Here is a 25274-nt window from a genome sequence, read left to right as displayed (position 1 = left end):
TAAGCTTAAAGATTTGGGCCACAGTAAAATGTAATGGTGAGCTCTTAGTTGGCAGAATTATTTTTCTAGATCTGCCTCAACTTTTATTCTGTATTTGTACCCAGTAGCAGCTCTACAGCTGTGTTTTGGAGTGGTACCACAGTCAGAAGTACCCCAAAAGACAGGAAACTTCTCTATTTTTTTTTCCATAAGAAACTGTGCCATCTGGGAGCAATATTCACTATAAAAGAGTAATCCCAAAATTTCAGTATTCCAGCCAGTTCAACAAGAAGCTCCAGCCAGTTTCTCAACGTGAAAAACAGTAAGTGTATAGATCAAAGGTGTAATTAGATTACTATTAAATTATTGGTAGTATTAGATGACTATGATTAGATTACCTTTTTCCTAGAAATAAAAAGCTACATTAAAAAACTAGTGCCCCATAAGTTCAAGGCTCTGTGCTACAACTTCCTTTTTTTTTCCTTTTTTTTTTTCTCCTGAAAAATACTGTTTTGATTGGCAAAGAGAACCATGAGACAGATATGCTTACTCTGGAGAAAAGGGAAGGGGAGGTTATTCAATAACCTACATACACATACAAAAATTAGTTGAATTCAGAACTAAACATACTAATACACTTTTCGCTTCTCTTACTCCTTTTAAAATGAGATATCAAAATATAAGATCAGTTCCTAATTTTGTCAAATTTGTTCACTTTCCCTTTTGCAGGTCCCTTTGGAAATAATGTACCAGTTGCAGAACATAGATTTCTGTCCTCATGCGCGTCTCACAGGCCTTTCGTGGTAGCTGCTATATTCTGAACATGCTCTGTGCAATGCTCATAACATTTACCTGCCTCAGTGTGCCTTAGCTCTTCTGCTGGACAGTGGTGCTGGCAGTGTATGCAAGAATCAGCCATAGTGCTTCCCCTATTCTTGCTTCTTACAAATTGTTTGTATTTTTTTCTGAGAGTTGTCTCTCTGCAGTTACCTTCTGCAGTAGCCTGCCAGTAGTTTACTACTTCTATAGAACGTGTTAATTCAGTTAATGTTGCTGGGGTGTGCTCTGAAATAAGACATGGAACAGAAATAAAATGGAGATGAATGCAGAGTTGCCTCCATACTTGACAGGTCCCTTTTCAGTAGAATCAGCCTTTTGCCTGAATAAGACCTCATGAATACCGCTCTTTCTGATTTTTGGAAGGAAAAACAAACAAAAAACCAGTGAAGATTATCCAAGCATAACAGCTGTTTTCTGAGCAGCTGGAAGGAATGTAGCCGTGGTCGTAAAGCACACTTAAGCAGGCAGATGAAGCGTCCGAGGGATTGTCTTTTGACCTGGTCCCATTCTTGTTATTGGAACATCTCTTTCATAAAGGTGCTGTGCACTTGCTGCTTGTACAGTGAAACTGCAAGTAGCAGGAAGAGTTTAACTACAGGAGCCAATGAAAAGAGTTGTCCTTGCTAAAAGTTCAGGTTCTTGGATCTGGTAAGATTTCGTAAGCTGCCCGGCTTAAATACTAACTCTCTGTGTGGCAAAGAGCTGCCCTAAGGAGCTCTTGTGTTTCTTCTGTTTGTTGGCGGACTTGCTCAAGGAGTTTGGCCATTTGGCTTTTCCTGAATGCTAATGAGAATTCTGGATCTGAAGAGGAAAAACAAGCGTTAGGCAAGCTGCAGTAATTGTCCTCTCCAAATGTTTTCACCTGCATTTTAATGCAGATGCTTAGAATGCTTCTATTTTTGGTTAGATAAAGTTGTTTCTTATTACAGTGTAAAAATATATAGAAGGCAGAATAATATCATTCTACCACACAAAGCAGATACTAATTCAATTTTCATTCCTACAACTGTTCAAGAATGTTTGCTGCTCACTTCTCCTGATCCAGATGGCTAAAGCACAGTTGGCAAATTCAGCCTTATGCACTGTTTCTGGATAGCAGACACAAACAAAGACATATCAGGGTCTTGGCACTGGCTCTACATTTGTGAAGATACACACTATATATTATTATATATGATTACCATATTGTATCTCTCATCGTTAGTCAACTTAAGTATATATTATATATATTAAAAGGAACAGAACTTGAAGTATAGAAAAGATGTAAGACTTTCCAGCTTTTACCATCCGTGTGATCTGCTCATGTTTGCTTGATTAAAATAAACTAAAATTTCAAAATTGAAAAGCTTTTAAGCTGAGCCTAGTGCCACGCATCGTCATATTGGACAAAAACATCTATACCTGAGTTCTGTTTCTTTCAGAAATGAAAGCCTTTAGTCCAAAATAATAAATAAATAAATAAAATCTGCCTTTACTATAAGATATTCTCAGTTATTTTAAAACAGGTAAGGTAGCAGCCAGCCTCGAGTCTCTTCTGGTGAGCAGGGCCAGCCCCAGCAGCAGCTGCCCAGCAGTGTCACCGCAGGGGAGTGCAGGTGACACGTGGTGACAAGGCCGTGCCCGTGTGCCGCTGACGGGAGCAGGCAGCGTTTGGCAGCGCCCAGCAGCGAGGACGTACCTGCTTGCAACCTGCAGAACGTGGAAATGCCCAGCTGCTGGAAGCGAATCTCTTGGTGCGTAAGAAAATTCTCGAGGTAGGCTTGAATCTCTGTGATGTGACACTTCAGCAAACACATCATTTTTTCTGCATAAATGGGAGAATAACTGGAGGTCAGCAGGAGTCCTTAAAACACTTCTAAAACTGTTTGTTGTAATGACATTTAAGGTCGGCAATGACCCATCTGCCCTCAGCCACAACCAGGGTCACTGCAGGGAATGGCGAAGGGCTTCCAACAACCCTTAATGGTAGCATGGATGCTTCAGGTAAAGGATGTGAAAATTTCTGCTGAGCGGGCTGCTGGCTGTGGAGCCCGTCCTTGTGTGAGGCATGTGCTGACGTGCAGACTGATCAGCCTTTCATGCTTCACCCATCCGTGAAGCAATGATGCTGTTGGTCTCTATCACTACTTGAGAGTCCGCTCTGTTGCAAATACTTGATGGTAGGATCGAACAGGTTTGTATTTTCCCTTATTAGAGTCCCTCCTCCAGTCTTCAGTTTCTCTCACATCTAAGGATTAACATCTAGCCATCCTTTTTTTTAGAGAATGTAGCAAGATTAATCTGGACACCTTTTTCTTGCAAGTCCGAGGTGCTCAGCTGCATAGGCAAGTATCGTGGGCATAAAACTATTTGTCTTCTGCAGGTTAAAGTTATGCTCTCTTCATTATGTCTCACTGAAATTTAAAATATATAGACTGCATTCTCAAAAGCCACTTCACTGCTCCTGCTAATCAATTTGAGAGTTACAACAGCAGTGTTTGGTTCAGGAAGATGCTTTCCTCGTGCTGGTTGGGCAGCAGAAGTGATCTAAAATTTTGGAACACAAAAACCCTTGCAATTGTCTCTACCAGCCTCTGTTCCTATATGTGGGGAATGCCATCACGTTGTATATACAGGCAGAGAAGGTCACACAAAGATGCAGCAATGCCTCTTGTCTGAAACATTCTTATTTCCTTGGTGAGGAGTATTTTACATCATCCCACCTCTCTGCTTAAACCTGTTTTTAAGGACCTCAGAACTGGCTTATGGGCTAGCCCTGCACAATGGTGGTGCTTGAAGAGGGCAGCAAACACCTGACTCAGATTTTTATCTATGGTCCCTTTTCATCTCTTGGCTTTCTTGTGCACTCAGGCACTGCTACGTCTGTATTTCTAGGGTGAGTGGAGGCTCTTTTGTGCTAACAAATTAGTTGAGACCAGATGGAAGATGACAGAGGAATACTAAAGGTTGCTCAGTACCTGACAGCTAGCTCCTTTGGAAAAAGGCTCATTTCACTTCAGACAGCCATAAATAACTTAGAAAGCACAGTCAGTGCTGTGTGACAGTTACCGTGGTCCGTCATGTGCTGGATGATGGAGGCAGCCTGGAAGGATGGCTCGGTATGCTCCAGTTGGCCAGCCAGTCTCACCAAGCACTTTGTCAGGGGTTCATCCATCCGTTGGACCATGCGTAACGTGGCTCCTTCTAGGAGACAGAAAGACAGGAGAGCAGTCTGTAAGCAGAAACTCCAGTGCCCTAGAAAAGGTGAGAAATCTGCCAGAACCCACGTGCCTAAATGGGAAATCCTTTACAGAGTTGGAAAATAAGTGCTGAACTTCTGCAGTAAGCGTTTCTAGGTTGCAAAGCCTAGGGCCATGTGTTGAAGGCATGTTCTCGGCCAGGTAGGTCACTGGATTTGATTCAGAGAAAGGCTGTGGGATTTCTACGTTGTTGGGTTTGTGTTCTGAAAGACCGTGCCACTTTGTGCACAAGGTTCACTCTGGCCTAGTGGGCCCAGTCTGTCCCGCAGCTGCTGGGCACCTCTGGCAGAGTTAAATAAGGCATAAGGCATGTCACTGGCTGCATGGCAGTTATGGCAGATACCAGATTATGGCAAAACTTCCAGCGAATTTAAAGGAGAGACCTGGGCTTTGACTCCCGTTGGGGTTACTAAAGGATGTGAACGCTTCTCAGAGGAAGCCATTCGTGGTGAGGTTGCTTCCCTACCTTGCTTTGTCAGCTCAGCAAGGCAAGACGTCACGTAATGAAGAGAGTCTTCTCGAATGTCAACAGAAAGCATGGCCTGGAGGAGACCTTCAACACACAGGCTCTCGATGATTCTCTGCAACAAGAAGGAGATCGATGTTCAGCACTTCCATCATGTTTTGGTGGTGTCCAAGGGCTTCAGAAGTACTGCATATCTCTGAGCAATACTGGGGGCTAAGACAACATGATGGAAATCTCTCTTCTCCCAGATCTAATGCAGCCAGGTGACAAACACTTTGAATTGCTTAGAGATCACCTGATTTTAGGTGTTTCCCAGGGCCTGCTGTCTATGGGATGTTCTCATGATCACAGATCACTCTTGGAGCTCAAATATTTCACTGATTTATTACCACCCTATCAGGCTGTGTGTTTAGAATTAGGCTGTTGTTTGCTAAAGTCCTGGTGCAGAGGTGAATAACATGAGTACTGCAAGGCTAAACACGGGGAAATGTGGAAGTTCATTAGATTCTCTGCATCTAAGGCTTTGAAAACTTTCTAGTGTTGAAATGCTCTGATCTGCACAAATAGGAGGTGACCTCTGACAAAGGTGAGTTCTGTAAACATTTCTGTGTACCCCTTATTTTTTAGGTTGAATCTGCTACGGCAAAAGTGGTTTGGGCCAGCATTATCTCTGCACCGGGGTCTATGTTTTAGAGACCGAGTTGACAACAGATAGGAGACTTAGCCTGTGCCAACCTGGATTAAAAGCCACTGAGACCAAGGAACGAATCCTGAGTGAGTCACCTGTAGGTGACTTATTCGGGAAGTTGAATCTCCAGCTCGTAGGGAAATCCTAATAATGGGAGCTGCTCACACCTCCATAGGGGAGCTCAGATGACTGTCAACACAAGAAAGCATCTTTTTTGTATGCTCATTTTATGTTGCGATTTTTTAACTTGCTGCTTAGTGATTGAAGTTGGATTCAAGACTCCTGCCTTTCAAGCTGCCACAGTCTGTGTCCTGCTGGCATAAAAACAACACTTTTTCCCTCTTGTGACAAGGGCTTTTGTGTGTTTTAGAACTGACCCTGGAAACCTGGCACTCCTAATCTTGTCTGTGGGTTCATTTGTGCAGTGAGTGATAAATATGTTACAAGGCACATCATAAAGCTTTTATGAAAATGAACCAGCTCCCTGCTGATGACAGGATGAAGTCACAGAATTTAACTGACAAATATGGCAGTTTTTCCAAAGCAAACTTTGAAAGCACGGTCCGTTTTTACTTCTCATGTGGGCCTTGAGTTTGAGGAAATGCATTTCCCTGCAAAAATTGATTTCACAACTATATAAAATTAATGTAATTCCTATCTTTGCTAATATAAGTGAAAAACTTTATTGGAATTTCACATCCTCATTTGAAACTTGCTGAAAGGTTTGTCCCATTCCTCCTCATTAGTCAGGTTCATAGACCCATAGCAAAGTTTTCCTTTTGAGTGGTTTAAATCTATTCCAGGTGGATTGAGTGCTCTCTTACCTCATGGGAGAGAAGGACAAAGGAATGCAAGAATAATCTGTGTTTGCAGAAGAGACATCTTTATTTTGCACTGTGGTTTGGTATTTCAGCCTAACTTGATCTTGATAAAGCTAAACAGAGCACAAGAGCTGCAAGAATGAGAATTAACAATGCAAAAAAAAAGAGAGAGGGAGAAAAAAAAGGAAGGGCAAAGATGTTTCTAAGCTTGAAATCAGGTAAATCACAGAAGCAGAAAAGTTCTTGTTTCAGACACAGGATGTGTCAGGAAAGCAGTCTCTGGAACTAGCAGTAATTGGATAATGAATGAAGGAAAAAAAATGTAATTAAGTCCCCAAGAGTGTGTACTAGAAAGTGAAACAAAGGGCAGAGACAAGGATTTTGGTGCATTCCCTTCCCCCATCCCCCTCAAATTGATTGTTTCTAGTGGCACTATTTGATCAACGTGATAGAAATGTGGTACTTCCTAAAAGTGGCTAAGAGAACCAAATATCCTTTAGAGGTGAGGAGAAGAGAAATGCATCTGTGGATATGGATTTCATTAGAAGCAAATTCAGCAGTAGAGGTCTGTAGCATCTTGGCACAACAAGTATCTGGCCAAACAGACATAATATACATCAGTAGCTGGGAATATATTTAACAAACTGGGAGTGAAATTAGATCAGTTTTGAAGCCCATAAATAGATAACTGAAGGCATCTGAAGAGTGAGAGCTAGGAAATCAGGATTCAGTTTCTAACCAACCACGGATTTTCCTGGATTAAATAGTTTGGAATATCTTTGCTAGAAATATGTTTTATATCTATGATGTGGTCATTCAAATTAGGTAAACACATCACTTATAGGAAAAAAATAGACATTTCTTGTTTTCCTTAGCATGTTTGCATTGTATTGGAAAAGTAAAACCTTTCCCCATGGCACATCAGGTCCTTTTATTCATACAATTTTGTGCAAAGTATACTTAGCATATGTTTTATAAGCAATAATAATAAAATCCTTCAGTGGGTAATGCTGATTTTATATAAATGTAACTGCAGCATCCCAGGGGAAAAAAAAAAAAGGGGGTACCCACCTGCCTGTTTTTGGAAAGGCTCAGGTTTTTGATGATACAAGCAGCATGGCCAGCAATCACAGGGTCTGTCGTGTGTGCTGACAGGAGCGTACCCAGGCTCTGCAGCAGCTCTGCACACACCAGAGCATCCTGGGAAGAGCAAGCAGTATTTCCATTACACCCCGTACAGACAGTGCCAGCGCACAGCAATGCAACTTTGCAGCAAAATGTGAGAAGGGTATTACTTAGTTCATTTAATCCAGCAGCAAAGCAGCTGCACCCAGTGCCTTTCCTCCCAAAACATGGTCTAGTGACTGGCACTTGCTATAGAGAGCTGGAGTCTCTAAGGTCCAGTTTTTACTCTTTAAATGTCTAGAATTTATTCTTTGTTTGCAGCAACTTGTTTGCATCAAACACTCCCCAGGGGCTGCTGTGCCATGCAAGCAGTAGCTATTGTAGCCAGGGGAAGGATGTGTGATCCCGAGTGGAAGGAGGAGTGGAAGGCAAAGGGAGTACTTGGAGAAGCAGCAGCAGCAGCAGCACTGTGTCCTTCAGTACCCTGGCAATTTACCTTCCCAACAGTAACAGAGTTCACATTTAGGACGTTTGGTGATCAGGCATCGATTTAGTAACGTGCACTGACCGGCATCCTCTGAGATGATACAGAAGTTTCTCTGCTCTGTGGTGGATATTTTAGAGGGACTTATACTGAGTCCCTTTCTCCCTGAATGTACTCTTCCTCCAATCACCATATTGATATTAAATGGATCAGACCTCACAGTTTGGGTCACTGCCCAGGCAGTTTCCTCAGTAACAGTAATGGATTAAGGGAACACTGCTGGTTACAAGAGAAACCTGATCTCAGCAGGCTTTGGGTTAGGTCTACAGTTGAAAGCAATGTAAGATTTCCTCTTGGGATATTTTTTCTTTCAGTCTGTTTTCCTTAAGAATATTGAGTTCTTTGTGCAGTTCTCATGTTCATTAGTAACAGGCTATTTTATTCACGTTACTTAGAAAATGTGACATTGGCAAGTGTGTTCAGTGTAAAACAAGTCATCAGTCCAATATACAACTGAGAAAAATGGAGTAATTCTGAGTCTGGGAAAATGTCGGGATCACATAAAAACATGAAAAGAGGTCTTTAAAAATAGTGTAACATGCATCTTTTTTTTTTTTTTTCCTTAGGTTAAATCACAAAACTATATCTTCTTTTCTTTTACCTGACATCTTCACTTATGTTCATTTTAAGCACTGTCACAACCAGCAATCCTAAAATCAGACATGGAAATAGATGGAAAAGGCAGTACTACGGCTAAACTCAGAGCATTGAAAGAATCCTATATTCAGGTATGGCTGTAAACTTTCTCTAGTTCTACTTTTCCTTCTCTTCAACAGTAGAAACTACATCATATTAGATTATCCAATTCAATTACCATTAATGACTGTTTTCTGTGCTTTTGGACTGTGTGTCCTTTTTTCTATATAATCCCATTGACTACAGTACCATTATTTGATTTGCTGCAGCCTGAGAGGAGGAAATTGTCTACAGACTCTAAATGAACTTTCCAATATATAATGACTTCCCGGCCAAGCTTCTTCAGTTTAGGTAGCCGTACATCAGCAAGTGACAGTACTCTAAAATCTGCTGAACCTCGTTTTTTGGCTGTTGTGCAGCTGGGATCCAGATTTTGTCTCCTGGCTCAGGCCTGCACAGTGTGAGGGAACCATGAGAGAATCTGAGTAGAAGTGTTTTGAGTGGTTCAAATGAGTATTGACCTAGGTTCTCCACAGATTCAAAATAAAAGAGAAAGGAAAAGCATTCCAGCAGCACCTATGCTCAGAACTGCAACTCTGTACTCAACCCCCCTGGGGAGGCAGTGCTTGCCAGGGTAAATATTATCTATCCCCTGTTTGCTAGGTAGTGCGATGGGAGTGAAGCAAAGTTCTTTGCACCTGGAGTGGGAAGTCTGCAGCATCACCTGGAGCTGACAGATCCTCATCATTCTGACTTCCAGGACAGGAATGTGATTTAAAAGGCCATTTCCTACAGAGACTCTTTCCTTAGTGTTGTAGGGCTGGACTGTCCTTTGGCTGAGTAAAATTCCCCTGCAGGAGGGAAGTTGGAATCTCTGTCAGCAGCCAGGCCAGGGGACCAAAGGAAAGGGGAGGGGAACTCTGCAAAGCGCTCTTGGAGGTTTGATTCGTGGTAACAAAAGGGCAGATGAATTCTGCTCTATTGTATCTTGTGTGGCAGTTGCAATAATTCAAGCATCACTTGACTTGGTTGTAAAGGTTAGCTTTGTGCGGCGTTTTGTTTTCCAACAGCTGTTCCCATGGAGAAATTCCTCTTTCAGGCACTCAGAATTCAGTCTGGGTGAGTGAAAGAAACCTTGAAAAGCCTTGAAAAACCAGGCCAGAGCAGGCACGGAGGTGGGGAGGCAGGGTGTGAGGAAGGAGAGGTCAGCCTCTTCTCAGAGCGTGCGGGCTCGCTCACACAAAGCAGCCACGCTCGCTGCTCGGGGCCGGCCCTGTTTGCTCACTAGAACAAACCTGGAGATGTAGTAATGTTTTTGCTGTGCAAATAGCCCCCAGCTAACTCAGCGTAGTTCAGTGGTAAGCTTGCTGAGAGCAGATTGTGTGCGGCTGCAGGAGGCAGTTCACACGCCACAAGGGTGTTTGGTGCTGACGCGGCCTGCGCAAAGCCTTTGGGAAACTCTGTGCTGCTTCAGAGGTGTTCAGCTTTCCCAATTTTTCCATTGTGTCCCTGAGTTCAGGGAGGCTGGATTTGGCTTGTACCGTGCTGTGTACATGTAACAAGGCGTAAGGCACTCCAGTACCCTGGGGACATTTCAAATCTCAGCCACAAAAAGCACTAAGGCCAGCTGTGGTTACCCAGGCTGTCACTGCTGCTTAAAGCAACCTGACAGGAAAGGTTCTTGCTTTTTTTTCTCTCTTTTTTTTTCTTTTTGTTCTTTTTTTTTTTTTTTTTCTGTATCTGACCAAACTCTATCACTCCTAAGAGGTTACAGTTAGCTTAAGATACCTACCAAAAACCTTTCATGTCCATGTTCCTAAGGATGCCTTTAAACACTGTAATGGAAAAGCATATTTAAAAATAATAATTTGTCAATCGCTACTTACTGGTTTTGCTGTTTTATGTGGAGGTTGAAAGTACAGCAGAAGTGTCTGTTTTGTTTGTTTGCTGTAGTTTATCCCTAGTCAGACTTTGTGTGTTTGCATGGTATTGCACTGCTAATGGTGGTGTTTGCCCTGAGTGTGGGCAAAGGAACCATCCTGTATCTGAGGCCATGAGGAGACACAGGAAAGTCCGAGTGAATTAGCTTAAGATAGATAGGCTTTTAAATTATCTTGATCCTAATTAAAAATAAATCAATAAATAAAAAATAAACCTTGAGACCTCTTGTCTGAAGAGCAAGGGGAACACAGTGAGTGGATGTAGGGTGGCATCCACTCAAAAACCTCATCATTTGGGGCAGGAGGGAGAAGGGTTGGGAGGTCTCACAAAGTCTATTGGTCATTCACAGGATGTGTTTCATTGGCAGATTTGCCCTAACTGTGTTAATGCAGGCAGTGGCCAGAACTGCTCTTTCCCCTAGGGTCTTGAGAGACGAGCTCCCCTACCTGGTTGTGCGGGTGCTGGGACAGTATCCAGAGCAGGGCGATGGATGCACGCCGCACGTCCTCGCTGCCAGAGGCCAGGAGAGAGCACAGCTTGAGCAGGACATCCTGGGAGACCATCTCAGCCTGGGTGTCCACTGGTTTGGGAAGATGATGATGAAATGTGATGAGATTAGAAGGGACATCCCGATCTCTGTGGGACGGGACAACGCTGGGTACTTGGCTGTAAGAATTAAACCTCATTTGTGGGCTCCTCTTGCCAAAAGATCAATGCAGGTTTGAAAGCAGCTTTGGACACCCTTCATTTTGTGTCTGAACCTTGGTGCAAAGAAACGAGGGACATTTTCTGAGTGCTTCATTGGCCTAAGGCCTGGTGGGAAAGCAGCAGTTCCTGCTGCACAGACAGAAAGGCCTCCCCGAGCACCGCCTGTCTCAGTCATGGCCCTTTTACAACGCTTGCCCTGCAACCTCAGCTAGCGCGCCCTGGCACCGGAGGCACCGCCAGAGCAGCCAGCAGATGGAGTCCCAAAGGCCACAGAGACCACGCCAGGGAGCGAAGCAGCAGTGCCTTCACGCCCAGCTCTGCAGTCACTGTGACAGCTTGAAAGTGAGGTGCCCCTGCAATTGCTAGATGAACACCTCTACTCCGGACCCTAAGGCTCTGGCACTGAGAGTGCGGCTGCTCTGCTTTCATCTCCAGAGTACGCTGCAGGAATGGATCACGGGCATTTAATAGGACAGGATATTTTAAGAGGATGACAAATGCTTGGGAGAAAACTTTGTTTAATGACAGGCAGATTCATGCCTTGGGAGAAGGCAGGCCCCTACTCAAGCAGCAATTTCAGGAGACATTCTGTCCTGATCAGGTTTAATGACTGGGAAACACGGAAGGGAGAGAAGGGCTCTGTGCATGCAAGACTTGTGCTGACTCTCTCACGTTGGGTACTGCTCCTCCTGCCTGGGAGCTCTGAGGCAGGTTTAGCTGGGCACGCTGCACCTCCTTCTTCCTATAACATCCAACTAAAGAGCAGAAATGAGTGTCTCTGCTTTTAATGTGAAAGGTTCCCAATTCACCCTGCTTGCTTGGAAAGGCAGAGGCAGAAAGGAAAAAGTGTGTTTTGTTTATCTCTAAGATATTACTTACCACTGGTAGCCAAATTTCTTAGGCAAACACATGCCTGGCTTGACACCTGCTTGTGCCAAACAAACAAAAAAAAAAAAAAAAAAAAAAAAAGAGGGAGAGAGAGAGAAAAAGAGTGGATTCAATAGTGCATGGTCTTGGCTATTGTACTGAAAATAAATCCGACAACACTAGCAAGCTACCACATTATCTTCAGAGCACAAGTTTTTGTACACTTTTTTTTTTGGTCAAAGTTTTGATGAATTTGTTTTAACTTCCCCTAGCATCAGTCATCCTGTTGTTGATGAGGAAGAGACAGTGAGGTTCAGTTGTTGGTTTATTTTAGAAACGTCAAATCGATTACAAGAAAATATATGGACTGAATTTGTTTTCCTCGTTTGCTTTTTATTTTTCCCAACTAGGAGGGACTACACAGAATTTGAAGTTCTCCCCTTTAAATCCTGAATTGGATCTTACTGAAGCTTTTTCAGTGTATGGCTCCCAGCAAAGCAAGATTTTCTAGATGTTAGGCTTTGAAGCCATATAGTCAAAGCTAAGTATACTGAAAGAGAAAGAGAGAGGGAGAGAGAGAGAGTAGTAGTAGCATAATAGGTGCTCCAGATACTTGCAGTCACAGACACAAGGATCAAAGATAGTAAGAGCCTGAACAGAGCATTTCACACAGAGTTTCAAGTTTAAGGAAAATAGGTAATCTTAGCCTAAAGGAAGTGTCCAGGACTTCAATGATTTCCCTTTTTTTTCTCCATGTGTAGCCCTCATAGAACCAATATATGTTTAAATGTATGTATCTTTCCTCATGGGGAAGATGCCACAGAGGCTTCGGTGCAGTAGATAAGAGGAACTGTGCAAGGCTGAAACTGGTAGTCGAGTTTTATAGCTCTGCTCTGATGCTAAACCTTCACACAAAGAAAAAGCTACGGCTTTACCTTGTCCACAGGGGAGGATAAGAGAGCGGTGAGTGCACGGAGCAGAAATCTGTCACCAGTTCTCAGCATGGCTTCGTGGTGCTGAGCATTCGCTGCTATGTTACTCAGGGCAGCACAGCTGTAATACTGCAGACAACCAAGAAAAACGTGGGGAGAGAAGCAGTCACAGTGATGACACTGAAGAGCGTAGAAGTAAATCAGGGAAATGCTCGGATTGAGAACTGATGAAAATAAAGTGGCTTTTCATCTTCAGGTATTTTGTTGGGTAGGCATGATAACAGTCTGAGTGGGTTCCCTCCAGGACAAGCAGCGGCAGTCGTGCTGTGGCAGTGCATGTTGCACAAACCCGTGAGGTCCCTGGGTATTTGGGAATGTGCTGAGCTGCTGCAGCTACCCCGCTGCTCACACCTAAGTTAGCTCACCTACATCTGCTGTATTATACGTATACTTTGTTTTACTGAGGCTGGATGTAGTCACTGCCCTAGCATGCCGAGAGATCATTTTCAAAGGATCTAAACATTAACGCTAGGGAGGATTATATATATTAAAGCATGTATTACTGGGGAGGTATAATTAGAAGAAACAGGTTGCACTGCAGAGAAGGAAATATTAAGATGAGTATGAGGGAAAGCAATTCCAAAGGCCCCAGCACTTCAGACTTTTACTAGAGAACTGAACAGAGATAATAAAAAACAGTGGAGGAAACAATCCTGTGCTTCTCTGAATGAATGAAATAGCGGATTTTAAGCTTTACAACTCTGATTTATAGTTTTTCATCAGCAAACTTTTAAACCAAGAACCAGATCTCTGCTAAGCATGCAGAACCACAAAGAGGCGTCTGGGGTAGGCATAAAATAAGAAGATTTCCCAGGCATCTATAATAATGAGAAAAAAACACTTTGCAAGTTATGCTTTCTAAAACACTTAGTAAAATTGCTTAGAGTGGAAGATCAAAGGATGCCAAAAAAGCAGCGGAACAGGCCTATCAGCAACTGGTCTGATGGTCCAAAAGACGCAGAAAGGTAACTGCAGAACAATTCTGTGCATGCTTTAGTGTGTGCTGGCATTATGAACTTTCTCCTGTGGAGCTAAACAAATCACACGTTTTGAATAGATGGTGTCTGACCAAGCTGGGTTTTACCAGGATGCTCTCACATGCCGCCCCACTTCTCTAGAGAAACCTTCCCCTCTCTCCACCTTTCCATTTCCCAGTTCTGTGGTTTGTGCTCTCCCTACAGTCACACTGCTCCTATTTGAAACTCTGACCTGTCTGAGCCATACCTGCACTTCTGAGTCAGGAGACTCCAGCAGAAAGATGAGAACCGGCAGGGCTCCTTCCTTGCATAGGACCTGTTGGATCCTCTCTGCCATTTAAAAAAAACAACACAAGGTGCTGTTACTGTGTCCTTTCCCTTCCCTCCCTCTTGTCTAGAGGCATCATTTAACAGGTATATGCACAACTGTCAGACACTAGTGAGTGGTGACGCTTATCCAACCTTCAGAGCACAGCGTTGAGAGTTTGTAGAAGACAGCAGTATGCAGTAATTTTAACAAAATGACTAGCAGGCTGACTGATTACGCCCTTGCTGGTTTTCTGCTAGTCCTGTTCAGAGAATCACAGAATCATTAAGGTTAGACAAGACCTCCAAGATCAAACCATTAATCTGAACTGTTGGAGAATCTGAAAAAACTCAGGTACAAAGTTTGCCATGATTTCCATGTAAAACAAACAAAACTTAAATGAAATTCTGAATAATAGTGGAAGTGTAATAGCCAACTGTAGCAGTTCTTGCCAACCACTCTCCCTACCATATAGAGATAAGAGACATTACTCAGGACTGTGCTATCTAGTTGTGTGGCATAATGATGTCGTGTAGATAGGAGGGATTTCATGTTGGCTTGTTTGAGAGCTAATGTATGGTGGTAGTACACGTACTGTTGCAGAGGACCAAATGCTGCTTTTGCTGAAGCTGTTAGCAGAAACCCCAGGAGCTTTTAATGAGAAGAACAGCAGGTCCATAAAATCTATGTTTTGAATCATCCAACATCAAGTTGGGGACACAAGTCAAACAATCCTAGAGCTTGACATTGGATAAGCTTCTGAGATGGCTTCTGAGTACCAACAAATGTTCTGCTAGCTTTATAGACCAAGCAATTTCTTTAATTTCTTTAATAAATGATCTTTTTCTCTCTCTTTTAACCTCCTTGAGGTTGAAAATCAAGCCTTCCTATTTGGGGACTACACAAAAAAGGGTCTGCATTAGCTAAAGATAGGCCAAATTGAAACCATCAGCCTATGTGGTATCATCAGTGAATACCATAGTCAAAGGAAATCACTTGTTGCTCAGATAAGTTTTTATTCTTGCCTTAGTTCTTTTGAATTATGTATTTTTCTACTGGTGAGATGTTTTCTTTCAGCAATTCTAACTAAACAATTAGTCAGAAAGTACCTGATTGTGTGAGGTTGAGAATTGCACCAACTGCATTTTGTTGGACTCTGGGATCATAGGAATTGGCAAGAGACAGTAGGGGTGTAACTCCTCGGGCTGCACCAATAGCATCTCGGTTGGATTCTGGGGAAGAAAATCAGAACAAGGAAGAAATGCGACATTGCCACATGGTATCACCTTACTGAGAATCAAGAGCAGGACATCTGGCAGGACTAGATTTCTTTAGAGTTCACTTTTCTGATTCTTTTGTATAGATCAAAACCTCTCTGCATACTCCAGGGAACCTCTTAAAACTTTCAAGAGCTCAAAGCAAAAGACACTAACTTGTGATTTCTGTATTTGTCATAGATTACAGCTGGTTCACTGCTTTAGTTTTGTGAGTGGGACGATTAAGATAAAAGCAATGCAACTCCCCTTAAATGGGTTAGCAAAGTGTCATGCTTGCCTTGTATCCCTGCTATGTTTGACCAAGCTATTCACAAGGTGCTAACCAAAAGCTATACAATTAAGTACGGATAATACTGAAGTAATTTATAGCAGGGTGTATTCAGGGCCTTCTCTCTTTGAATGCGTCTGTACCACCCCAGGGAAAGCTACAAACAATGCACAGGTTTCTTAAAGATAGAATTTGCCTTAATTACTGGAATTTGAAAAGATTCTGCTTCACTGAAGTGGTGATACTTCCTTGCGTGGCAGTGTATTAGGTTGTACAGTTGTGTTCGCCATCCTGGAGTACAAGAAGAATTTTAAAAAGATCTGCAGAGTCCCTTGAGACCATTGGATTAAAAAAAAAAAAAAAAAAAAAAAAAAAAAAGAGTAACTATAATACTTAAATACTACTACAAAATACTATATCAAATACTATATAATGTGTTTATATACTGTCTAAATACATATACTGCATATGATAAAGTTATACTATGCTAGGAAATACAATTTAATTTATAAAAAAAATCTGCTTTTACTTCTGCTCCTCTTGTTTTGGACTTACTGTAGGTAGCCTCAGCTGAGTCTTCTGGAAAAGAGAGTCCTTCCCTCGTGCTCTTCCCTACCCCTCTGCCACGAGGCCAACAAAACATTTGCAACAAATAACCTGCTGCCACACTGAGATCGCTATGGTCCTCTTCCACTGATTGTATCTTATCTCTTTTACTTATAAGCATGCTAATGGCATGATTTTGAAATAATGTGTTCTTCTTTGAAGTTGATGACTTTTAAGTGTGAATTAGACCAGTGAAGATTTCTCTCAGTATCACAGTATTCTGCAGATTTCTTCACAAACGGAAAAAGTAAAGTCCATAGTATATATTGTTCATTGTTTATTTGAGCAAAACTGAAGTCCTTTGGAGTTTTATTTGAGTATTGATTTATTTATGTACATTTCTAGACTGTTTAAACAACGGCCAGTCTCTGAAGGCTTGCTAGAAAAACATGAAGCACAAGAAAGCAAGAAATGTGAAGGTATTTGGATCAGATCAACTCCTCGTGTGCCAACTAACTTAGAGAGTTAAGAGAAAAAAACATTACTTGTATATCTGGGGTTGTTCTATACTGGGGAACTGACACACACAGATGATCCAGGATATCTGTTCAAGTATACTTCAGCTGAGATTAGCTTAGTGTTCCCGAATAGTGTTCTTTTTTTAGTGTTCTTTTTGCCTTCACATGTATATTTTATACTTAAGGAAATACCTGTCATGCTGAAAAAAATATTTTCAATTTTGAGTGAAATAATTGTTCTGGGAAAAGACGTGTATTTAAAAATAGCCGGGTCACATGGAAAGCAATTACACTGGTGAAATTTTCAGGCTGAGGGAGTTGGAGTTGTTCAGTCTGGAGAAGAGAAGGCTCCGGGGAGGCCTTACAGCGGCCTTCCAGTGCCTAAAGGGGGCCTGCGGGAAAGCTGGGGAGGGACTCTGTCGGGGAGTGTGGTGGCAGGACAAGGAGTAATGGCTGTAAACTAAAACAGGGCAGATTTAGATCAGATGTTAGGAGGAAATTCTTTACACTGAGGGTGGTGAGGCACTGGCACAGGTTGCCCAGAGAAGCTGTGCATGCCCCATCCCTGGAAGCCAGTTCTGTTTCTTAAAGAAAGAAAAACCTTCGAGGTACATAGTGACAGGGAAACACATATTCCTATCCTGCTCTGAAGTAGGACAATCAATAACATCTACTCAAGCTGGGTTTGAATAACTCACCTGGAAACCTGCGTCTATAAATTCTTTCTTTCCACTTTGTGTGCTTGAAAGTTCTTCCGACAGTACAGCTTTGAATGTGCGCTGCATACTTTTTGTTTAGCTTAGTGCAGAAGTTCAGGCCTCCCTACACCCTTGCTGTGAACATTGAGTTCTGCACTTATCTACTCTGAGAAGAGTTCTTATCCCAGAACCGATTACTTTCACTCACAGGTTGAAAAGCTGCAGATAATTACAAATGTACATATGTCCTCTTCCTGTGTGGACAAATGCTGGTGTTGGACATGCTGGTGGACAAAAACTGACCTTGAAATCCTTTTAATCTGAATGGGCTTGTTTGCTGTTTTTGTTTTTAGCTATTTCTGGCAGCTGGTCAGTATTGGACATTGCAGTTCACATGTATGACTTGCAGTCGCATTTCTAAACAGCTTCACTCTGCACAGTCTTGGATGCTTATTGCAGCAGAGTTAAGACACATTGCTATTCTTGGATATATAGATTTAGTCACTTCAAAACTGTCTAAAGGATCTTCCTGATTTTGTTCTGCTTCCATATTTATCTTTTTAAAATCATTCTGAAGCATGAAGGGCATACTTGAAGGCCATGACCAAACAGAATTCTCAAGTGGACCCTTTAAGATATCAGAGTCTGTGAGTTAGAATTAAAATAAACTTTAGTGAATTGCTTCTTGCTTTAGTCTCACTGCAATGGTAGCAAAATATATTCTGAAAAAGAAATAAATGTATCCAGTCCATCTAAAACCTAGTTAAGCTGAGACAGAGATCTTCAAGCCTGCTCTAAATCCTAGGCAGCAACCCAGCCTACCTGTTTGCAGCACCTCTTTGTTCAGCAGATGACTTCCTATACAATTTGAAAGCTTCTTGAGTGTTTAACGTGAACTACTTGTGCTCAGAAGTACACTAGCTTTTTAAAGAGCATGCAGTGGTGTTAGGTGACCATCCTCAACAGAGAATGAAGGCAAATTGCCTCTGTAGTGGCTGAGGGTTCACAACAACCTGTGTTAGACAGAGACGTCTAGGAGGGACAGAGTGCCTTCAGGACTGAACAATATCTTTAGGTTCCCAAAGAAGTCCTTTCTTCTGTGTGCTGCTTAAAACAGGCAAAGTATCTAGCTTTGTAGATCTTCAGGAGCAAAACTCCACTGACCATACATAAAGAAAGTCCTCCTAGTGCAAGGCATCTAAAATTTTAGTGATGAGATGATTAAGACATTTAAATGAGGTAATTTGCATTCCATACAAAGTAATGTAGTATACAGTGTACTTAACCTGACTGTAATAATACGCAATGATTAAAAATATTTTTCAAAGGGAAAAATATTTTAAAACCTGCAGATAAATGAAAGATGGGATAAAATGCAAATCAGCACTTTCATGTAGTTGGATCCTGCCTATCCGCCTTTGTAACATAAATACCTAAGTGAGAAAGTTACACATTCAGCATGCCTCTCTCACCCTTCTGGGAGACCGATGTGGTAACTTTTCTTTTGGTAACTGTGGCTGAGCTTTGTTGCAGACCCTTAACAAACTGATGTCTGCAGGAAATAGCAGCAGAGGAGGAGAAAGACTAAGTGATTAAATCAGTTGCAGGATGACAATATCACCATGATGCAATCATAAAACGAGCAAATGTAATCATCAGATGTATCACACAATATATTTCCCTGGTTGCCACAGTAAAAAAATTGGTGAGACCCCAACTGGATTATTGCATGTTTCTGGTTACCTGTATTTCAGAAGAGATGAATTCAAAATGCAACTTCTGCAGCATTTATGTATGTCTTCTGACTGTAACAATGCTTGAGGTATGTGGTATCCCAAAACAGCAGATGGAATTGCTATGTTCCATTTCTGGAACATACACTTTATGCCCATAAGGGCTATGAAGATAAATGAAGAGCCTCATCTACAAGAGGAGTTTTAAATGAGCTTGGCTGAGAAAAAGATCTTAACCAGAATCTTAACAGGTTGAATTACTGATATAAGAATACTAAAATTTGCTGCTGCATCTTTTGACTCAAAGCAATTGCAAATAAGTTGTGTCACCTTGAAATATGTCATAAGAGTTGAATGAATTCACTGCAGAGGAGAAAGGGAAAGAACAGCACACTCACCTGAAACAGCCAAAGTCATGGTGCAGGCACAGGAATTACACTGGACAGTGGGATCCTCTGACTCAAGTAGGTCCAGAATTGGCTCAAGTAAACCCATTTGCACAACCAGTTCTTTGTCAACTATTCATAAATTCAAAAACAAATGGACAAATCAGAAAGTAAACAGTTAATGTCTTTGTGGAAAGAATATATCTTCTTCCTTTGATTGCTTTGGGGTATATATTATGATTACGCAAAATGGACCTAACATAGAAACAGCCTGAAAGGCACTCACAGTCCCTTAGCTTGGGTTGCTTATTTATCTTCAGACTCATGAAAGAATGTAAGAGATGTTCACAGGCTGTAGTTCAGATGCTCCCAAACATTTCTGCTAGCAAGTCTGTTTTCAAACATAAGGTTCATGAAAAATACAACTGCTGTTTTCCAACAGGTTCACAATTTACTCAGATGCTCCCCGTTTTATTTCTGAAGTCTATCTTAATTTTTTTTAACCTGTAAATAGTGACATGATATTATTTTCAGAAAGATCCTTGAAAAAGAAGAAAAGGAAATAAAAAAAATAGTTTAAATGAAGACTAATCTTCTGTTTGTAGGGGACAGAGTGATAGATACCTGTTGTAGTCCAGGTGCCAGAGAGAGCAGTAGTAGATGAAATAAGTTCTCCATTGAGGAGCTGTGGGGTGTTAATGCCTTGTCAATCAAACTGTATTGGAAGTGTGTCACCTGCAGTTCCCAGGCCCAATCTCAATTAAGTGGGCCCTACGAGCTACAGAATAAAGCAAATTCTACTAAACACCTAAACATTTTTTTTTTCCCAATCTGTAAGCAATTTAAGACTGAGGTTCAGTTAATAAATAACAGGGAAATGAGTACCACCTCATAGGCTGAGTTTGTTTTTGAGCGCTGTACCTATTGCTTCAAAAGTTAAGTGGTGGGCTCTCAATCCGAGAATGAGAATAGCAAAGCTATTCCCACATCAGCCTGAGAAAAAATTATCAGCCTTTGCACACAAATCCAAGATTTCTTGCCACATGATATAGCATTGGGGGCCAAATATATCCTGATGACACCAGAATCTATGTGGCGTGCAAACAGAAACAGACTCACACCTGTCCTATCTAGAGCGCAAAAACAGGAATTTGGATTTGTGTAGACCTAGCTGTAGAGATGTGCCCTACTTCTGCACTAAGTCTTGCTGAAGAGAAGCTTTTACACCAGAACAGGAAATATTTTGTTAATTACTCACTATTTCCTTCCAGCAAAAAGTTGACAAGGGACAAGGAAGACATCTGTTGCACCTCCAGGTCAGCAGACCGTAGTAAGGCATAGAAGGGTTCCAGATGCTCTGCTGGCAGGGGAATATTCACTGCAGGAATGAGAGGAAACACTCAGGAGTCTCACCCTTCACCAGGGTTTCTCACATTTTTCTGTCTTGGGCCTCAGGTGCTACCATAAGTGGGCTGAGTGGTGTTCCTATCATTTAAACTATAATGCTACTGACAAAACAGGCCAAAGTTCTTGAAAAGGTTTTGAATAATCAAGTACTTCAAAAACATTATGGGAAGAGAACCAACATGCCTTGCTACCAAACAGGTCATTCCACCTCATAGCAGATCCTCATGTTGTGGCGGTCTGCACTTTTTAGCCAGAAAAAATACATGGGATAAAGCTTGAGGTAAAATAAAAATAAACAAACAAACAAATAAATAAATAGCATTCTTCTTGATGCTGCTACTTCTGCCTTTATGTAGGACCCAAACTCTTGCTGGAATTTTATTTGGCATATCAAGGCCGACTTCTACTTGTTTAAAAATTACCTCAGGAGCCCAGTGCTCCCAAGTAGTAGTGGGTACGCAGCGTAATGTTTCCTCCTTGTCTCCACTACAATCTGGCCTCCAGGGCTTTGTCCTCTTCCAAAAAATTATATAATATAAAACCTTAAACGATCACTATGTCCATTTCCTGCCACCAGACTTTTAACTGCATTGCTCTCAGAAGATTCAGAATACACTGACTCTAACTGCTTAGGATTTTGCTGATTTTTTTTTCAGAAGTATTATAATTAAGTAAATGACAATCTTTTATAATGATCAGAGATATCTTCTCATAGCAAAACCTAGCATGATTCTGCCCACATGGCAATGACACCTTTTCCATTTTCCTTGGCAAGCAATACAGCATGAAAGAAAAAAAAAAAAAAGATTAATGAATCTAAGGAAGTTTCACAGTTTGAAAAGATAGTTTTATTTATAATTATGTGAAAAATTTCTAATGCACTGAGATAACTTACTGTGCTGGCTCATGTGCAAGTAATAGAGAGCAGCAGACTGCTGTAAACCCGGGTTTTCTGAGAAAGCTAAGGTCCTCAAGGCTTCCAGAGGGTCCTTTCCAAGTGGTGACATTTCAAAACCTAGAGATATACAGTTACAGCGCAGACTCAATTACACTTGAAAAAGGATAGTTCACACAGAGAAATTAAAGTTTACAGCCAAAAAACACGTAAAGATTTTTGTACTGCAACAACCCCACATAGACCATCTGTCCTTAGTCATGTTTCCAGGAGCAGCTGCAATAAAGGAACCTGGAATAACCTGTCCTTGGCAATGACTCTTACGATGTTCTTGAAACTAGTGATTGGAAGCAAGATAAATTATAACCTTTAGACACTTTTATGCAATCTAGTATAAATGCAGGTGTTCTCGCTCTCCATAAAACTCTTTATCTCTTCCTGAATCACAGAAGATCTTTGTTAAAATATATCTACTGAAAATGGTGTTCTTACTTATAAGCTATAGAACAGGTACATATTTTTAATTTATTACTTTTTATTTTTGCTGTGGTTCTATTGCACTATAATAAAGGATTTAAGGGAACAGCAACATGGATTGCAAATGGACTTACCTCAGGCTCAAATTCCTAGCATGAATCTACCTCTTCTTGAGAATGACAGTAGGAATAAACCAGATATTCAGTAATAGCCATCAAGAGTACAGTAACAGCAGTCACGCATGACTTCTGTAAGTCACTGTATGATGTGCTTGTAATGCATGGAATGGAACAGCAAAGAGAAAAAAAAAAAAAAGGGGGCCATTGAACCAATGCTCAACAGTACAAACTGTTGAAAAGGTCATGTAGTATAATTCACTGGTGGAGCACACAAGTTCAAGATGTATTTTTAGACAAGAGATTAAAGCGTTATTTTAAAGATAGAAATATCTCTTTGAACAACAAGATCTAGCTGCTTTACTTCCCATGGGATAACAGAGATGTGAGCGATGTGAGGAGTGTGAGCTTTCATGCCTCAATGCAAAACTCAGACAATATCTCAAGCCATTAGAAGCTGCTGACATGTCAAGAGTAACAAACTCCTACCTTCAGGGTTAGGTAAGTGTTCCACAGAAGAACTGCTTCATATAAAGCTCAGTTTTGTTTAATAATTAACAATAAACACAAAGGGAAGGCCAGTGTGTGTAAGGTTTTAGAGGAAAAAAAACAACACTTCCTGTGGTCTAATTCCATTCCTCACACATTGACTATCTGAATCTCCCACGTAGCTGTGCATTTTTACCTACATATAATATCTAGCATCTGCTGCCCTAGCTAACAACTGAGTATGACCAACCACAAAGTCGTTCCTTGCACTCAAACTGTCCAAATGTTGGCTCTCTGCTTATTATAATTTTTCCAAAATTGAGGATGGGTTTGCCTCATCTTGGAATAAAATACATAGGCAAGTGCTAAAGAGGGATGTGTCTTGGTTCTCGTTCTGAGATTTCTGTGCTTCTATCTATCTTGGCAGCAGGATTTGGTCCCTCAGAGAATTAGCCCTGGTTCTTCTTCCTGTGTATCTGCTCTCACGGACATTGGGACCTTGCTGAGAGCATGCATGGCTACCTCTGCACTGCTGCCACAGAAGCTCAAGGCTCCCTGCTGCTGTACCCCAGCTCCTCAGGAGCCAAGATGGACCAGCCCCTTGTAGACCCCTCTCAGAGAGTAAGGGATTTCTCAGGAAGACATACACTTACTCTTTTCAGGAAGCACCCTTGTGCGTGCTACAGAGGGCCATATTGTTCTCACTGTTTTTTCCAGACCATCCCTTCCTTGCACCTGATCTGTCAATTGAACTGGGATACTGTCAAGGCACTTTTACATGGTCAGGAGCATGCTAGTCTTTGGAAGAAAATGTTCAGCCCTGGAAAAACTGTACACAAAGCTGAAAGGTCTAGTCCTATTCTGGATACGGACTTCAGGATTTAGCCAGTGCTTGATAGGCAACAGTCAGTGAAACACATCAACAGCACGGGGACCCCGGCACTCACAGAGTAAGGACAGCAGCTGAGGCTAATCCATGCATGTTCCAAACAATCAGCATCAAAACAGTCATTCCAGAGGTAATTCCATGACAGATCATTCCAAACAGCATTAACTGTGTCATACCAAAGGTAAATGTCTCTCTTGGTCCACCTCACAAGATGGTTTTATGTCAAAAAGGCCAGTAAAGAAATAGTAGTTTGTGGTGTCCCGCACCCTTCACGCAAATGAAAGTAGAAGGCTCTGCAATGTTGTCTATTAGCTTTAGCCCAAGGTTGTTAAGCTTAACACAATATGTGTGATCAAAGCAAAAACAAACAGGCAACTGCCCCCCCCTTCAAGTCTGAGACAAGAAATGATTTTAGGCTGGACAACTAACAAAATGCACTCATCCAAGAAGACATTCTGTGATTGTAGGAATGAAATAATAATAGAAAAGGTTTCCTATTAATACATTGTATCTTAGGAAAGGATAGAGAGGACACACAAGGAAGATAAAGGGGGGATTAGAGAGTTAACATGTAAAGCAGAGGAGATTTATACAGAGTTATGGGATCTACTCTGATTCAAGCAGAATCCCGTGATTGTGTTCAAGCCTTGCGTCTGAACATTTCCACAAAAGCCCTTACTGCAGACCATTTTCTTGCAGTCTGAGAAGCCCTGGGAGCCCCATGGCACTTGTCCCAGGGTGACTTTGGCCATCCCCATGTACAACGCAGGCACCCTCAGCGCAACCCCAGGTGTGCTGCAGCCAGTACAGGGACGGATGTTCACAACTCAGCCAGAACCACGCTGTAGTTTGCCTGTAACAGCCCAGGGCTCCTGCAGTGTCGTACAGCCTCTTTCCAGCTTTGTGACTTTAGTGACGCTCAAAAAGTTAACTTTAGTTACCAGAAGGACTTGCTTTTAAGAAACATATTTACATGGATTATGTTTTAACAGTGGTGGCACAGCAGAAAGGGGCTGACCATTTCTACCCAGGCCAACTGCTATGCCACTCCAGCTCTAGGTGTCCCATACACACAGTGCTCTGTAGCTCTGCCCTTTCCTACACCACCAAGCTGCTCCATGCCATGCCAGAGCAGCTCAGACAGCAATCTCTTTTCACCCCCCCCACAAAAGCATCTCCTTGCTCTTTCACATCCCTTTCAAACAACAAATGCTCCTACCTCTTTCGATATGCTGCAGAAACTCCTGTGCTGTCACCCGCTCATGAGGCTGCAGGACGGGCTTGTACAGCTGTCTGGCTTTCGAGCTGCTCTGCTTCAAGCAGGAGCATTTGATTATCAGAGTTAAGCATTCCTTAATGCTGCGCACCAGGTCCGAGGACATCCTCTGAACAAAGGCCACGAAGTCGCGCAGCAGCTGCATGCACCGTCCACACAGTTGACCCAT

General features: G+C 41.9%; 1 protein-coding gene across 1 annotated transcript; it reads right to left on the bottom strand.

Moving 5' to 3' along the window:
• Positions 1-1498: 1498 nt before the first annotated feature.
• Positions 1499-25274, bottom strand: LOC118244059 (uncharacterized). Its single transcript, XM_035538749.1, has 14 exons — positions 25049-25274; positions 21859-21978; positions 20815-20934; positions 19569-19688; positions 15240-15362; positions 14071-14153; positions 12790-12915; positions 11867-11915; positions 10726-10859; positions 7105-7233; positions 4525-4639; positions 3868-4002; positions 2498-2623; positions 1499-1620 (listed from the first exon to the last, which is right to left on the bottom strand). Exons 1-14 carry the CDS (start codon positions 25272-25274, stop codon positions 1499-1501), a joined length of 1728 nt encoding a protein of 575 aa, XP_035394642.1.

This window comes from Cygnus atratus, chromosome 3, assembly GCF_013377495.2.
Source record: "Cygnus atratus isolate AKBS03 ecotype Queensland, Australia chromosome 3, CAtr_DNAZoo_HiC_assembly, whole genome shotgun sequence".
Lineage (NCBI taxonomy): Eukaryota > Metazoa > Chordata > Aves > Anseriformes > Anatidae > Cygnus > Cygnus atratus.
Note: the sequence above shows the minus strand (reverse complement) of the source record. Positions and strands in the feature narration are given on the sequence as shown.

Coding starts and splice junctions, on each gene's coding strand:
- LOC118244059 (XM_035538749.1), bottom strand. CDS start 25,274: ATGGGTCAACTGTGTGGACGGTGCATGCAGCTGCTGCGCGACTTCGTG. Junction 20,935..21,858: donor CTTGCACATGAGCCAGCACA/GTAAGTTATCTC, acceptor TCATTCCTGCAG/TGAATATTCCCCTGCCAGCA. Junction 4,003..4,524: donor TGCTGAGCTGACAAAGCAAG/GTAGGGAAGCAA, acceptor TCTGTCTCCTAG/AAGGAGCCACGTTACGCATG.